Below are 15824 nucleotides of genomic sequence, written 5' to 3'. Positions count from 1 at the left end.
CTTCCCTGTGCTCCTCTCCGTACACAGCCCCACAGAATGCTATTGTTAGGCGTGAACGCTAATTGCTGGTATTTCAAGGCTCCTACCTTCTTATTGCTAAAGCCTGTAACAATAATCACAGCCTATATTCCCCATCTCTCGGCATCAAGGAAACAAGATATGATCACAGGCAGTGTGCTAATGTAATTGTAGTATATAGAATATGAGCTTTTTCTATGTAAACAGAGGCCTGGCCACCTCCTATGATAGCTCTTCCTCCACTCCACGCGCTGGCTGTTCCCCGGCTCACTGCTCAAGTCCCCATTATGTATACATCTACCCTTGTCATAACACCACCTCTGAAATACTCACACCGTTTGGTCCTGCTGCATAATGTTAAGAGGGTGGAATTTTAAATTGAAAAAGGCTGTTTAAGTAATGTCAGCAGCCTGACTAATTTCACAAAAGGAAGGAAATTCAAAGTTAAGGCTATGGTATATTCTTATCTAGATGCCTGAAGATTTCTGTGCATGACAATATGCCCCTAAAATTCAGAGCTGTCCCTTATGTCTTTAATTTCTCCCATTGTGTCTCTCCTTTTTTTTTATTAAACATCAAGGTGAATTCACAACAGAGAGTCAGCCTAGAATTTAATCCTCTAAATACCTTGAAAATAGAGGTTTAGACTAGAAGTACCAATATATACCCTTAAAACTTCAGTGTAATATAAAAGAGATTCTAATCACAACAGATCATTACAAAGAAGAGTAAACCATTTAAAGAAAAAAAAGTGTCTTAAATATAATAAAAAGGAATAATTAAGAATCAAATAGGAAGCTGCTATTCTGACAATTTAATGATGCTGAATTGGACTGAAAGAATTGGCTTTGCCATTAAAAGGCAGTGAAAATCTGATAATTTCAAAATGGCACTGAGATCAGATCAAATGGGTTTTTTTGAAATCAAATGCAGCAGAACCAGAAAGATATGGTAGAATTCGCCCTAGAAGAACCTTGGAGTGTTTTGGATTCCTACTACTGCCTAGGGCTGAAGATCTTACTTTATCAGACCTGCTTAATACCTTTAGAACAAGGTCTTCCTGGGAATATATTACCTCATGGAATCTGTGGAAAGTAATGTGGCAGTCCTGACTGCCAAACTGAATAATAAAATATGGATGATCTTTCATTCTTAATTCTTTAAAAAAAGCCAAACCAAGCCTTGGGATTTACGTAACAGTATCTGGGGCATTATAGCCGATTACAGGAGGAGTTTTCCACTGTGAGCAACATGTAAATGAAAGTCAAGTGGTCGATTTGCTTTGGGTTTCTGTATATAAGAACAGAGATATGCATCTAAACATTTAAAAGCAGGAAGCTAATCTTATAAAGTGCTCGCAGCAACTGTACACCTAATGTGTACATGCACTTACCATGACTGTGTGTGAACTACGGCCATTTATTTACTGATACTCATTTTCTGTGAGCATAACTAGGTGCACAATTGCAAGCATTTAATAGATTGCATTGTTAGATTTTTAATTACTCAGGGGCAGGTTGGTGTTTTCTACCTGAGAACCTTAGGAAGCAAACTTGGTGAATTGCTATGATTTGTACTGCCGTGGAGAAAGATGTCGTTAATAACAATCAATTAGTATGTATTTATACTGTAAAAATAAACCCAAGAAGGTGAGATAATTTTATTGTTATCATCTCTGCAGTGAGCAAATACCCATTTTGGGCATCATCAGCATCTAAGCGGAACACAAAGGCAAAGTTTTAAAATACATAAGCAATTAGAAACAACACAGAGTAGTTAACAGTTGTATTTTCAATCCTTGCGCATGTTCTCCTGAAGCAGCTGTGAAATCTTCTGTGTTGCTTTCCTCTGCGCTGTGTTCGTGAGTGCTGAATGTCATACATGCCACAGAAAGTAGTGTTCTGATCCTCTTCTCTCGCAGTTCTCTGAATTAAGTACGTGATCACTATATGTTCAAACATTATGTACTAAAACATCAGCTATTACCATGTGCAACGGGTCCTTAAAAATCGGTGGCCTGTAGCTCAGAACATACCCGGGTGTGGAGAACTCACAAGTGCCTCGTCACCTGTGAAAACCGTGTATCAAGCGAACAAAAAAGCCCAAAGCCCACCCCAAACCCCCAGCCCAGGCTGAAGCCGCAGTCCCGACTCCTGGGGTTCTGCTGCCATCCTGTGGCAGCCGCGCTGCCGCCGCCCGCCTCTTCCCGGGGCGGGGAGGGGGGGGAACCAAAATTGGGCTCGTTCTTCCCCTGCCTTCCTGCAAGGGACGCGGTCACCTGCTGCCGCCTCTGCTGTTACCAGTCTTGGGTTGACTTCTGCTTGATGAAGCGCAGAGATAAATAGTATAAAAGCAGGAAGCTGCAAATGATACCAGTGAGGACGAGGTAGCTCACGTAGAGAGGATGGGAGTCCATGCCCAGAGAGTGAATGATCTGTAATGACCAATAACACAAAATTGGGAAAAGGCACAAAATTTTTGTGCTGAATCTGTGAAGTGCGTTTTTCATGTGAGCTCCCCTGGCCCATGCCATCTTTCCCCTTGGTTTCCAGCTGGGTGTAGCTTTTGGGGTGTTTTGGTAGCAGGTGGCAGCTACCCTATTCCTATTTCAGAGGAGCACAGTTCAGCTTCTGAACAATTTCAGCAAGTGCATAGTTGGGGCTTGTGTAGAAAATAGTGGCCCACGATTATTTGCCTTTTTTTTTTTCCTTATTTTTTTCCCTTCCACTAAAAGAAAGGCATGTGAGTGACTGCTATAGGGACATCTTTAAGGACAAACTTACAATATACCAAGTGTAACACGACTTCATGCACTGATTTGGCACTTGCCAAATTTGGGACCTACAACATTTAAATGCCATTTAAATATGACAGGCATATAAATAGCATTCCACCTGGTTATCAAATGATTGTAACAATTTTTGTAACTGACTTACAAATTTCCCTGGTATTTTAAAAGTAGTGTTTCCAACAGTCATTTCATATATGTGGTCAGTGAACTGAATTTGCATCATTCCTTGAAAATTCCATCTGAGGAAAGAGATTTTAGAAACCCAAAAAGGAACTGAAAAAAAGAAGAAAAAAAAAACACAACACAAACAGAATGAAAGAAATGGATACACATACACAAAACTTGAGACCTCAAAAACTGCTGTGCTGCTGCCAAATACAGCAGGTTTGTCTCATTTCTTGACAGCCAGAGACTGTAAACATGTAGGAGTTTATTATTGGACAAAATAGCAGATATACTTTATGTTGTTACATGGAGATGGGAAGTGAGGAGTGAGATAATATCCATATCCATCAAACTCCTACTGTCAGCTAAGTCTTCCTGGAGCTCCATCTTCATCTTTTGAATGCAATTCTTTTTACTGAAAAGTTTGGCAACCACGTAAGAATCAAACCTTTCACTAGTGCTTTTTTGACCAAACTTCCTGTTCCCTCATTTTCAGATGGAATGAATTATCTGACTCCACTGTCACCATCCAAGAAGATAATTGCAAAGGTAAGAGTAAAGCTGAGTTTTCCTGCACAGGATACACTCTGCAGCATCACAACAACTAGTCACTGATGAAAGCCCCTGAGGTTTCGGTTTGGAGGGATGGTGGGAAATTCGTCTCACCTGTCCAGAGATTTTCCAGGCTTATCACAAAACCACCACTCAGGTAGAAGGATGTGAAAAGGACGTTCCCAAGGAAGGCTGAGAGCTGCAAGGTCGGCAGCAGCGCCGCCACCCAGAGTGCCATGGCACGGGCACTGTACACAGCCAGCCACACCGAGAGGAAGTTCAGCAAGAAATGCACTGGTTCAGGAATGAGGTTTGCCAGCCAGTAGATGGGAACCCCATAAATTATAACAAAAACACAGTGTTCTGGGAGCTCCCCCAAAATCTGTTCAGGGAGAAGGAAAAAAAAATTAAATAAAAAAAGAGAATGAGTTGAATGATAATTACAAAACCACATGAGATTTGCCTTAATGTACTTACGGACTTCTTATAAAAACTACAGGAAATACTCCCTTAGAACGCAATCCTCTCCCTGTTAGGGGTTGTTAGTGACATGCAAGACCAATCTGCAGCAGAAACTGAAATCCACGCTAATTTTTTCTCCAGTTGTGACATTGCTTGTAACTTATTGTTAAATGGAGAGGACTCTTGTTTTAGGTTAGAGGTCTTGTTTTGTTACAGTTTGGGCAGTTTCTAAGAATTTAAGAGGCTTTCCCTGAGAACTGGTGTGCTTGTTAACAGCAATACCGTGACTGACTCATGCCTACTGTATGTTTTGTCCCAATTTGGTTGAACCTAGTGTGAGATCAAATTTGAGACAAATTTGGCTGTTGGTCCATTCCCCACCTTGTCCCAAAGGCATTCCAGTTAGCAGCTTAATTTAATGTAAAATAAAGGCATAAATAGGATTTTCTCAAATATCTGAAGAGTCTATGGAGAGCATTAGTTCTTCCTAAGAGGGTTGCTACTATCCTGTAATACTAAGGTTGTAACAAATTACATCGATTTCTCTGTGAATAATGTGCAATCTTTGTGACACAATGCAAAGAATATTTTTCTCTGGCAACTACTAATAAGCATTTAAAATCTTGTGCAGAAATGGAAACCTAAATTACAGATGCCATGGCAGGCAGAACTCATCTAACAGAGGCAACATCACAAAGAAGAGATTATTCTAAACCCTCGTGAAAAAGAGAATGTAATTTCTTTAAAAAAGTTCTAAATTTAATTCCAGAAACTCTGGCTCTTTATGCACTTAATACAGTTCTTTTATCTCTGACCAGCACAGGCCGAAACAACAACTGGAAACATCAGAGTTTGTAATTTCTGTTTTACCTTTGCTTTAGCTTTTGATGCAAATATTTTGTTTTGCAGTAAGCAAACTTTCAGAGGTGCTTCAGTGAATTATACAGGTACATAAAATTGCCTAAACCCCCAAATTTGAGTTTGAGATTTCTTAAATTTTGGCCAAACAGCCCATCGAAAGGTTCTTCTTTGGCTTCTCTGGTGTGGGATCTCAGCCATGACTTATGGCAACAGATCTAAAGTAGTGTGAGGTTTAATCTATTAATGCCAAGGAAGCAAGAACGATAGCCTTAGCTGGCAGACACAAAAGAACAACATCTGATATGAATGTGATTGTTTATACAACAAGTCTTTGATTTGCTTGTGTTTTTTTCAATGTTCAAGGCAGCTGTTTGTATTTCCTGGCAATAAAACCAATTACCTTAGCAAAGAAGTATGGGCTGACAGAGTACATTCCACCTTCCAAGTCATGATAAAGCATTGCTCTTTCTGAATGGCCTGCAGAAGAGGAAAAAAATAGATTGTTTTAGACCTTGGGTTGTATTAATAAGTTTAATTTTTTCATTAATTTAGGAATCTTCTGATTTTGATTGCTTATAATGTTTACAAGAAAACTGACACTTACATTTGGCTATAACATCCAAAATTATTGTGAAGGGGATTAGGGCACCTATCATGTACAGCAGTGCTGTTGTGTCACGAATAGAGAGTCCATCTTTGTCGTGGCCATAGTACAAAAATCCAATTAATAATGACATAAGAAGGGCCTCAAATCCATGGATTAATAACGTTGAAAGATCTCTGAAGTCATTGGAGACTTGACGACTAGGAAAACAGCAACATTGACCGTAAGATATAGAATTTAATAATGCCAGTCACGTTCAGAGACATTGCCCCAAACACTGTTAAAATCAATTAATGGAACTTGCTGACTTTGACTGTGATGGAAGTTGGGCTGCCTCTTTCTGTAAAGGCTTTTCCCTCATCAAAGCTATGAACCATCGGTAGCCACTGAGTATTTCAGGTCTGAAATGCTGACAGCTTGAAGGAAGGCAGTGGATGTGGGACGTTTTGTGCTTCTTTCTTACGATTTAGAATACAAATGGGCACGATACATAACTGTTTATGCTGAAGATAAGTTTACCTTAATAATACAGTGAACTGCTTTAAGGCTCCTGGTAACTGATCACTGGAATGGTGAGGCATGTTGATAGCCTCCTCTGAATTTAAATGGGACCTGTCCAAAAGAAAAAGAGAAAAAAAAAAATTGAAATTAGTACAAGCTGTTAGCTGTTGTTTCAGATCCTCTGTATGACACTCTTTTCTTTACCTCTGCTGGCCAACTGTGGTTGCAACGTTGTCTTTTTCAGTAACTTTCCATAAGAAATCATCAAAATGTTTGACTTTTTCTAGGAACAAGTTGGCAAGGGTATTTGCTCTTTTTCGGCTTTCCATCTCCTTTTCTGCAGTTTGTTTATCGATACTGGTCAAATCAACTGCAAGACATTACTTGATGTAAGTCCATATGCTATAGAAGTGATAACTTTATGATGTGCTTAAAACTTTATTAGTTACTTTAGGGAGTTAGAGATGAACGGATTGTTCATGTGTATGTTTCTTACCCCGTCATTTAATGAATCACTGAGAGATGACGTAATTGCTTATTATAATATTATAAACTCTATTTCAGATTTGTCAAAATTTCATAGTGCCTTGAGAGGAGTGCTGAGAAAAAAAAACCATTTGACTTTCCTTCCTGGCATGTGGGTATTTACAATCTTTTATGTGACTTTGACTTAAATCACATGTTTCTTTCTTCATCTCCAAAATTACAGTTATCATCTTATTTGTATCTTATGGAGGTGCCATAAACTTTACCGGATACTGAAAAAATCCAAAAGGAGTATTATGTAAGGACAATATAGTCAGAGAGACAGTAGAGACTTAGCATTGGTTTTTTACTTAACAAAATGATTTTTAAAAAAAAATCTAAACTTATATTAATATTTTCCCATGTTGACCTTCAGTGTAGAGTGACAGTACTGGATGTTTTGCAGATGGTTTCTGAGAGAGCTATTGCTGCACACTTCCTGATTCCTTGCATTGGGCTGATCATCTCTGTTCAGCCACTCCTTAGCAGGAGTCCACCAGAAATTATTTCAGTCTGCCCTGTCTTCCCTTCTACCATGGTCTCCTGTTTTTCTACCAGACACACAGCCAGCATTTGTGTGCTTCCACCACATGCTCCTTCTCCCTGTGGATCCTCTGCCACCCTGTCCTATTTCCACCTTCATGCTGCCCATATTTCTTTTCTCTTCCTATGGGTGCTGACTCTGCATCCTGCTAAAAGATCTCCCTCCTCCCTCTCATGCCTCCCTACCTCCATGTCACAGGCGTTTGTAACCACAGGCAGCAGCTACAAGTTTCTGCAGGACTGTCTCTCCATTCCCCTACAGGGGTGCTCAAGCCTTCCTTGAGGCTGTCCTTGGCTCTGAACCCTGATGGTGACAAAGGTCTTTTTGCAGGGCTTGACACCGAGTTCAACTTCTGTTTATCTCTGCCCAGCTGACTTTGCCTGCCACATAGGCACAGCTGAAGAGGTTACTGCAGAGCACTGAGGCTGGCTGTGCTCCAGAGCTGAAGAGGTTACTCCAGAGCACTGGTGTCTGTATGAGGTTTCCTGGCCAACTTGAGTGCAAAGACCTAAGGGCTGCAACTGAACCAGCCTCTGGTAAGAGATCCCTGCCCATTAGATTAACAGTGACCAATTTCCCTTTCTCAACGTTGCAAAAAACCAGAAGAAGAATGGATTTGAAACCATGTAAACTTTCTTTGAGGAGTAAAAGGATTGCCTTTTAGGGTTAGCTTTTTCTCCCTTCTGGTGTGCTCTGTTGGGCAGCACTTCTCTTTCCCATTTACTGTTCCAGGTCCGTATTGTTGCTCACTCTGGAGAAACTAGCTCCTACATTTCTTGAATGAGAAGTCAGAGAACTGGCTACATAAAGCAATTCATCAGTTTATCTGTGTCTTTCCCAGTCAGAATGAAAGTTTTAACCAGCTAAAACATGGGGTTAAGTGCGCTGAACATGTGGAAGAGTTTTTATACCTGGCAGGGTTAGAAGGAGGATTTTTTTAAAAATTTATTTTGTCCGTACCTCTTGTTTCTCTTACATTTCCTGTACTGAGAAATAGGGATCTCATTAAAACCAGAACTTGCTGCAATATTGATTTGAGTCAGTTATAAGGCGTTTCTAAGACAGTTATTGTCTATAAAAATCAATGTTAGCTAGACACTTATGAAAGCAAATAATTTCCAGTAACCTTTTTTTTATGGCAGTGCTTGATACTGACCATAGAAATCCGCAGGATTGCTGTATCTTGGGCAGGGATAGCCTAGTTCTGTGAAATACTGGACCATGTCTCTAGCTGTTCCACAATAGGCAGTGAGTCCAGAAGTCATCAGAAGAACTAAGTCAAACAGTTGGAAGATATCTGACCGAGGCTGATGAAGTGAAAGAAGAACCAATCTGTTTCCCCTGGCCAGTCTGGATAATGTTATCACGAGGTTATGTGCAGTAAAACTGTCCAGTCCAGATGTGGGTTCATCAAGTATGAGTATTCCTGCCAAAGACAATAAGTTTAGCTGTGGAAAGCAGCATGTTTGATTTGGAAAATATGTTCTAAATGAAATGGTGCTAGTGCATGAAATGTCACTGATTATTTTTTAATTTAAAGGAAAAAATTATAGTCTTTTACTTCAGTACCAGTGCACTTATTTCTGAGCATCACTTTTATAAAATAAAAAGTCGTCTGCTTTCCCCATAATCACAAAAATATATTCCTATACAAGCAAAAATTGTTCAAATCCACTTCCCAGTGAAAAAAATGATGTCAAATCTTGCTTAACAAGAGGCTCGGTCAGGGTTAGTAGTGATTTTGATATATATAAGGTCAGATAGGGGATTCAATCCTGGAAAATGAGCTGTGGATTTAGCCTCATGTTTTGTTTCTGCTAAAGAGAATGGAACTTTCGAGTTCACCTGCTGCGGGAGCCAGCCACGTCAGTGAGTTGCACAAGACTGCAAGGACTGACTATATACAGCCAAGAAAATTACCTTCCCTGTGAATACTGCACATGTAAATGGGGGCTGGGTCAGAGGAAAGGAAAACAATCTCCATGTTACAATAGGCCAGCAGCCTTCCAAAGTAACTTGTGGCATGTGGTCAGATAAAAAACAAGCGAGATATGCACAGACCAGAGCACTGCCTGAGGGTAACGTCAGGCAACTTTCTTGTCAGGGTGGGTGAGAGTGGTAGGTGAAGGCTCCCTGGGGGGCTCTGCACTGGCCTACCTCCGATTTTCCATTGGCAAAGGTGACAGAAACGTAAGTGGGCCAGCTGCTAAAAACCACTCTGTTTACCGAATTATTGCTGTAATAATCTCAGCGTTATCTGTGATCAGCACTGATTTCAATTTGCGCAAATGGACCAGCACTCAGTCACTGTGTCTGACTGCGCTGTGGAGAGGTAACCTCTGGCAGAGGGTGCTGCCAGGTTTAGTGTTCTGAGTATGAACTCCTTGAGCTGCCCCCGGGGCACTGTTTCTGACTGTTCCCTGAAAGCTCCTACCTTCATTTACTGCCCATTATCCCCAAGTGGTCTGTGGTAGGCACGAGGAAGGTGTTGGGGTTTTGCTCACCCGGGTTCCAGAGCAGCTGCACGCCGATGCTCACTCTCCGCCTCTCGCCTCCCGAAACACCACGGAGGAACTCGTTCCCTACCCTGGTGTTTGCACACTGGCGCAAACGCAGCTCTGCTATAACATCTTCTACCTGGGGGATCCGAAGGGAAACAGAGAGAAAGCAAGTGTTCATTTGGACATTTGTGCATAGATAAAACTGGTTAAAATTCGTCTGGATATTTCAGAGCTTATCTGATCAAGAGACACTCTTGATTTTAGAGATAACATTAAAAAAGACTCAGAGATCAAAAATTGAGTTCGTCTTTCAGCCTCTGTAATGCTTTCTCTAGATTGTCATTTTTTATGAGCTTCGGAACAATTGCTGGTTTCTATCTTGAAAGATGAAAAAGGTTTATAATTCATAATCTACATAAAAAAATACCAGATTAGCTGTTCTGACTCCAAACACGCAGGATCTCTTGGATAATTCCTGTCAGACACATTTTTGACAACTTTACTTTTTTCCAACAGCTTAATTACCCTTTTTTTCCTTTGTGAGTCTGAAAAAAACTTCGGAAGGCGCAGTTTGGCAACGAACAATAGTGTTTCTCTGACAGTCAGGTGGGGGAGCAGTCGGTCATCCTGCCGCACATGTGCTATGCATTTCCTAACAAGCTGGGGAGTGCTGGGTTTGTTGTTGATCAGGATTTGACCAGACTTGATTTTGCCTCCATGATCCCGGCAGGTTATCACGTCAAGCAAGGATGTCTTTCCACCAGCTAGAAAAGTCAAAGTTGAACGTTAAATTAATTTCCAAGGGATCATTTTGAAAAGTGGTCTTGTCACAGACAGAGGACAGAAATTTTTGTTCCTTAGTGTCTCTTACACAACACTCCCTGCAGTTTTTCCAAAGCCACAGAGTGGCTTTCAAATGGTCTTCAAAGAAAATACTGACTATGAGCTCATGTTCAGGAAACCTCTCCCCTCTGGAATGGAGTATGGGGCTTTAACCCTTGTCATTTCTCAGCAGAACTGGGAGGTTGGGCACTGAGGGTAGCTCCATGAACACAAGAAGCAAGATCATTTTGGTTACCTCTCTTTCACTTTTGAAACATAGGTGACAGGTGGTGTCTTGCCCTGGCTGCAAGGCTGACACCCAAATCCTGAGCAAGAGCTTTCTTTGTGGAGGGATTTGTGAATTCAGATACATCAGCTGGATCAGCTGAACGACTAAGGTGTTGAATGATTATATAGACAATAAGAACCTTAATCATGATTGAAATAAGAATTATTATGACTTAAATAAGACAAAAAGACAGTTAAATAATTAAGAAAAGATTGCTCATAACCAGAGGTAGGAAAAGTAAAACAATGAAAACAAAACCTGATTTGGAGTTAAATAGCAAATGAATTTTTCCTTTTTGCTGTATGATACTGTATGTAAACACACAGAGCTCTCTTATTATGATTAAATGTCATTTATTTCTAGTCTCCCTCTTGAAAGATTAACTCCACATTTGTTTCTTAATACATATATTTTAAAAAAAGAAACCCATCCATCTGTAAACCACGTATCGCTCTGTTTAAGAGTGACATATTGATTGCCATTGACAATGTGAAACCCATCAGCAGTTTAATCCATTTTGTTAAGGCATTTGATGAAATAAATGATAAACAGCTTTTGAAAATAGTTTGACTAGTCTGCTGAAAGGGGTTTGTGCTCAGTGTATGTTATCTTACAAAGGTGCTATATCTATAACTTTGTATGTTATTTCATCACAAGCTTTTCCTTTTATTTTTGGGAGAATCTCTAAGGTACAGCTTCAATTACATTAAGGATATATACTAAGAAAAAAATCCCATGGCAATAAGGAAGAAACACCGCTTTTTGTAGAAATAAAGTTAAAACTTTTTGGCAAATATACCTTGTCTTTGAGAGAGAGCATCTTCACTGAATCACTGAGATATATAAGAGTCTAGTGGACACACAGCATGGAGGTTTTTCCTTCCAAAGTAAAGTAATTTTTACTTCAATTTAACACAATCATGTGTCTACTTCTTATCTTCCTAGATGAGCTTAGCTCCATTAGATGACCTCACTGTGGGGAAGGTTAGACCAGTCCCACCACAAAATGAAAGAAGAAAAGAAGAAGACGTTGCAAAGCAGTGACCCCAAACAGAGGTGGAACTGTCTTTTCTTCTGTGTAAGTTTCTCTTATTTAACCCAAATGCAGTATTTTGTCCTGTTAGAATTGTTTCGATCCAAAGGGAATTTCTGCTTATGGCTATGCAAGCTGGCAATCTTTCTGATGGGGTCTGTCCTCATTTGTCTGCTATGTTTTCTGGGTAAGTCTGCAGTTGGCCTGGTTTGAATCTGAGCCATGAAGCTGATTCATGTGCAGCAGATCTGGGGCTGCAAGGCCACAACTATAACAATACCCCACTACACCTCAGGAAACAAATAGCAAGTGTGTGCAAGGCGTAACAAAATAAGGTTTGAAAATCAATTTTATGCCCACCCTCCCCCCCAATATCATTCTTTGTTTCATCAAAGATCATGTCACTTAAAGATTGTATTTAAGTGACACATTGCCAATAGTTTTTTTCTCAACTAGATTTTGACATTAAAAAGACTGCAGAGTGTTGCTCTTGGCTGTGTACATTTTATCTGAGAGTTGATCATATCCTGAAATTTGTTTGCTCTTACCAGTGCTTCCTATAATAGCCAGCATCTGACCACTTCGAACTTTTAAATTCAGATTCTGGATTATTGACACACGAGAACGGGGATCTGATTTCCAGGTCCAGGGCATTTTCATCTGTGCAAGGTTTTCATACCAGGGAATCTGGGATGCTGCGTTAACCTAACAAAGAAATAAACAAGTCCCTTCAAGCAATAAACTATTTAGCAACAAATATCTTCAAAGTTATGATGCTACAAGCAAAGAATATTATTGTTAATCTTCAGAAATACATGGAAAGAAGTTCTGCAGCCATCTATGGGGTTTGTGTTTTGCTTCTCGTTCTGTTAACCACTAAATCTCTCTGTCCTCTGTTACTTTAGAAATGTATTGCTATTGTAAATTTTAAATGTTAAAAAATTTTAATATAATTTGAAATTCCATTAAACTGAAAATTGTGAAATCTACTTCAGATGCCATGGTGGCACAAAGGAGATGAAAAATTTCACGGTCCCTTGAAATCCTCCTTATTAGTCATCCTCTCCTTATCTCTTTCCACATACTCATTTTTGCCAGCAAGGGCTCCCAGCGTCCCTATCCCAACAGAAAGTCCCTCTGCCCCAACCCTCAGAGGAATAATTTTGCTCAAGACTGATAAAAAGCAGAGCTTAGAAACAGATCTTTCTTCCTGTCTTACCCCCTAGCTTTACTAAATATATTTACAGTGGAGGGGTTAGTCTGTTGTCAGTATTGCAGCCAAGAGTATGATTCTACTCACAAAACCATGTATTTGACTGTGCATGAGTTGTGTGAACTTTTTCGACTTTGTTTGACTTTTCAAATGGCTTGTGTATAGAAACAGGCATTGCTGGATATGCTTCCTGCTGAAGGGAGGTATTTCAATGACAATTCTTACCTGGTAGTTGAGTTCTTTGACCTCAAGAACATTTGATTTTCCACTGTATGTGAAATACAGACTGTTATCGTCTTCAGAGATAAAAATAGTGTCCTGGGTCTTGGTCTGGAAAAGTTGTTGGGTGAATTACAACAGTTAATTACAATAACTAAAGTACTGTTAAAATCAGAGTTCAGAAAAGACGAAGCACAAAGGTAAATATATTTAGAAGATATAACAATATTATTGATAAATTACTGTAGTGCAAAAGTCTGAGGGGTTGAAATAAGTTATCTGTTATCTGTTAATCAGTGTGAAATGTACTTTGTTCTAGTGACATGTATGAGGGCCAAACATGCTGTGCTGGGCTTTTCTAGTTGCTGTAAGTTTAAAAGTGGTCACTCAAAATGGAGATAAATGTCATGCCACTATAAAGAGATTAGACTCTTTTTTTTTTTTTTTTTTTTTGAGGAAGAAAGAAATAGTGCTTCAGCAGTGTTAGTCTACTTGATCAAAATGGTGCATATAGTAATTCATAAGTTATGGCAGCTAAAAATTAAGATTCACTGGAAGTATGTCTGTTATTGAATTTCACATGGACTCCTTAACTTGGAGAATTTGTGAACAAGTGGGTATGCAACCACAAGTATATATTATATAATATATATATATTTCTCCTCTTTTGTTTTTTAAATTTACAGTTTGTCAACTGTGAAACTTAGTGTTCTGAGGTATCAGTTAAAATAACAAGAGTCTCTACTTGGCTTGGTTAACCTTTTGCATACAGCTGCGATTATGAACTCGTTGCTGAGGCAGCTTTCTGAATTTGGGTTCAACTCCGTGTGCATGCCTGCAGATTTTACACCAGACAGCCATATCTCTACCACAGCCCTGTGCTTTTCTTACGGGTCAGACTCATTTCCTTGCCAATGCAAACGCACCTGTTCCCTCTTTAGCAGACCCTATCTATGCCTGTGGTATCTTTGGCAGCTGGTGACCACGATCCTATTGTGCACCACCTACCCTCACAGCAAACAGGGCTGATTAATCTTTTCAGTCTAGATACACAGCAGAAAGCAATGTCACACCAGGCAGCCTGAAAAGCCACATGAAAGCCCTCCAAACTCCCGCTGCTGCCAAAGCACTCGGTGCTCTTGTTTGTGTTGAACCTGATTTTTAAAAACAAGTGCTCCCCGGCGAATGTGGGTATCAGTCTGAATGCATGTCCTGGCAAAACCAGTCCAGGCCATGCTCAGGGGCTTTCTCCTCCATCCACATATTTGGAGATCACCTCTCTCAGCCTCTCCACCGCTGTGGCATCTGAGCACTGGCCTCATCCCCCGTGTGCTCTGGTGGAGGGTGTGGACACTTTCAGCTCCCCATTTCAGAGCTGGAGGACTTGAGGGCTCACCAGCTGTGAAAGCCCTGTGGGAAGGCTGCCTGCCCGCCTCTCCCAGCTCCCAGCAAGCGCTGTAGCTGCAGAACAGCTGAGCCCATCAGGTCCCTCCCCACTCCCTGTAGGTCTCACTCACTGGCAAGCCCTCGCATGTCACCTGGCTCCAGCCGGCATCGTCCAGAGAGACATTTTCGGTGGTTTCCTTCATCATGGTGGTGGAAGGTCTCACTCCTTGCAGTGGTTTGACTCTTCCCTTTGAAAGAAATCCTTCTCCTCTTGGTTTGGAACTCGGTCCTTTCCAGGCACCTTCACCGCAGCACCATATCTCCTGGTGTGCTGTGTGTCTGCAGCTGGCGTGACCCCGTGGACAGGGAAATATTCCCCTCCTCTGGGACAGTAACAGCTCGGGCTAAAGGTACATCAGATAGCGGCTTCAGCTAATCGCTGATCACTTGTTCACAGGAAAAAGAAAGGACCAGGAGCCCCTCTGGTTTCTTTGACGTGGCAAGTGCTGGGGGCAGCGACCTGCTGTGACCCTGGGACAGAGGGGGCTGCCCCTGCCTGGCGCTGCTGGAGGCATGGTGGTGGCAGCGCCAGGCACCTGGCCAGAGGCTTGAGGAAAGGAGGCTATGGAGCCCCAGCACCTGAGGATGTTGGGCAGAGTGTCTCCTGCCCTGGAAAAGAGCAGCATCATTGGGCAGACAGGCGAGGCGAAGTCTGGGGTACAACCGTCCGACAGCATCAGTGTCCAGGGTGTCTCCTACACCATCAGGTAGGGCTGGGGAGGGCAGTACGGAGGGCTCCTGCCTGCCAAGAGCTGCTCCAACCCCAGGGACTGCGGGAAGCGGGGCTGGCACTGGCGGTCTGTGGGTTTGGCTTCAGCCCAGTCCGAGAGGGAGGGATGTTTCCAGGCTGCCCACCTCATGGCACTGGGACGTCTGCCACAGGAGCAGAGCTCATGACCTGAGAGAGGCACAGCCAGCCTGTCCTCTGGGGGGCTCACCCATTCTCCCTCAGATGTCTCTGGAGGACGTGTGTTAGAGGAGATTTCCAAAGATTCTGCCCTTTCCCACTGCCCTTCTTGCTGCTGCCAGAAGGATAACATAGGCCCTAAGAATATGGCCAGGTGGATTAGTTGCTGGCAAACATCGTCAATAAATAAAGCCACAGTTCAAGTTTACCCCTTTGGTTGTAGTCCAAAAGCCTCTTAGCAATTATTCTGGAAAATGTGTTCAGACTTCATTTTATCTTGCAGGTAATGCTGAAATTAGAAAGTTAAAGCCTGGGGAGGGGAAGGGAGAAAATGATTTGATTTTTATTTTTCCATATCTTTAAATCCTTGC

The 15824-nt window shown here is 41.4% G+C and overlaps 2 protein-coding genes across 4 annotated transcripts in view; one reads left to right on the top strand and one right to left on the bottom strand.

The window, feature by feature from the left end:
- Positions 1 to 1664: 1664 nt before the first annotated feature.
- On the bottom strand, positions 1665 to 14947 carry ABCG8 (ATP binding cassette subfamily G member 8). Of its 2 annotated transcripts, none has more exons than XM_050314491.1 (13): positions 14618 to 14947; positions 13107 to 13211; positions 12217 to 12373; positions 10050 to 10288; positions 9528 to 9660; positions 8180 to 8449; positions 6159 to 6324; positions 5973 to 6065; positions 5454 to 5653; positions 5250 to 5326; positions 3641 to 3908; positions 2955 to 3082; positions 1665 to 2452 (listed from the first exon to the last, which is right to left on the bottom strand). In XM_050314491.1, exons 1-13 carry the CDS (start codon positions 14690 to 14692, stop codon positions 2315 to 2317), a joined length of 2049 nt encoding a protein of 682 aa, XP_050170448.1. In that variant the 5' UTR covers positions 14693 to 14947; the 3' UTR covers positions 1665 to 2314. The 2 variants fall into 2 exon arrangements, with proteins under 2 accessions (XP_050170448.1, XP_050170449.1); XM_050314492.1 differs by having other exon boundaries at positions 14639 to 14946.
- Positions 14939 to 15824, top strand: part of ABCG5 (ATP binding cassette subfamily G member 5) — a 15949-nt gene continuing 15063 nt past the window's right edge. The window contains exon 1 of one of the 2 annotated variants that reach the window (XM_050314493.1): positions 14939 to 15253. In XM_050314493.1, the coding sequence (XP_050170450.1) occupies positions 15111 to 15253 (143 nt within the window). In that variant the 5' untranslated portion in view covers positions 14939 to 15110. Of the gene's footprint in view, positions 15254 to 15515; positions 15737 to 15824 lie in introns of those variants that run through there. The other variant, XM_050314494.1, reaches the window with a different exon arrangement.

This window comes from Myiozetetes cayanensis, unplaced genomic scaffold (genome assembly GCF_022539395.1).
Source record: "Myiozetetes cayanensis isolate MyiCay16 unplaced genomic scaffold, myiCay2020 scf2-11, whole genome shotgun sequence".
Taxonomy (NCBI): Eukaryota; Metazoa; Chordata; class Aves; order Passeriformes; family Tyrannidae; genus Myiozetetes; species Myiozetetes cayanensis.
This window is presented reverse-complemented; position numbering and strand designations above follow the sequence as displayed.

What these genes read in the sequence shown, in the direction of transcription:
- ABCG8 (XM_050314491.1), bottom strand. Translation starts at nt 14,692, where the DNA reads ATGATGAAGGAAACCACCGAAAATGTCTCTCTGGACGATGCCGGCTGG. An exon ending in CAATCCTGCGGATTTCTATG is followed by an intron (nt 6,325 to 8,179) that starts GTCAGTATCAAG and finishes AATGTCTTGCAG; the next exon opens with TTGATTTGACCAGTATCGAT. An exon ending in TTAAAATACCAGGGAAATTT is followed by an intron (nt 2,453 to 2,954) that starts GTAAGTCAGTTA and finishes TGGTCATTACAG; the next exon opens with ATCATTCACTCTCTGGGCAT.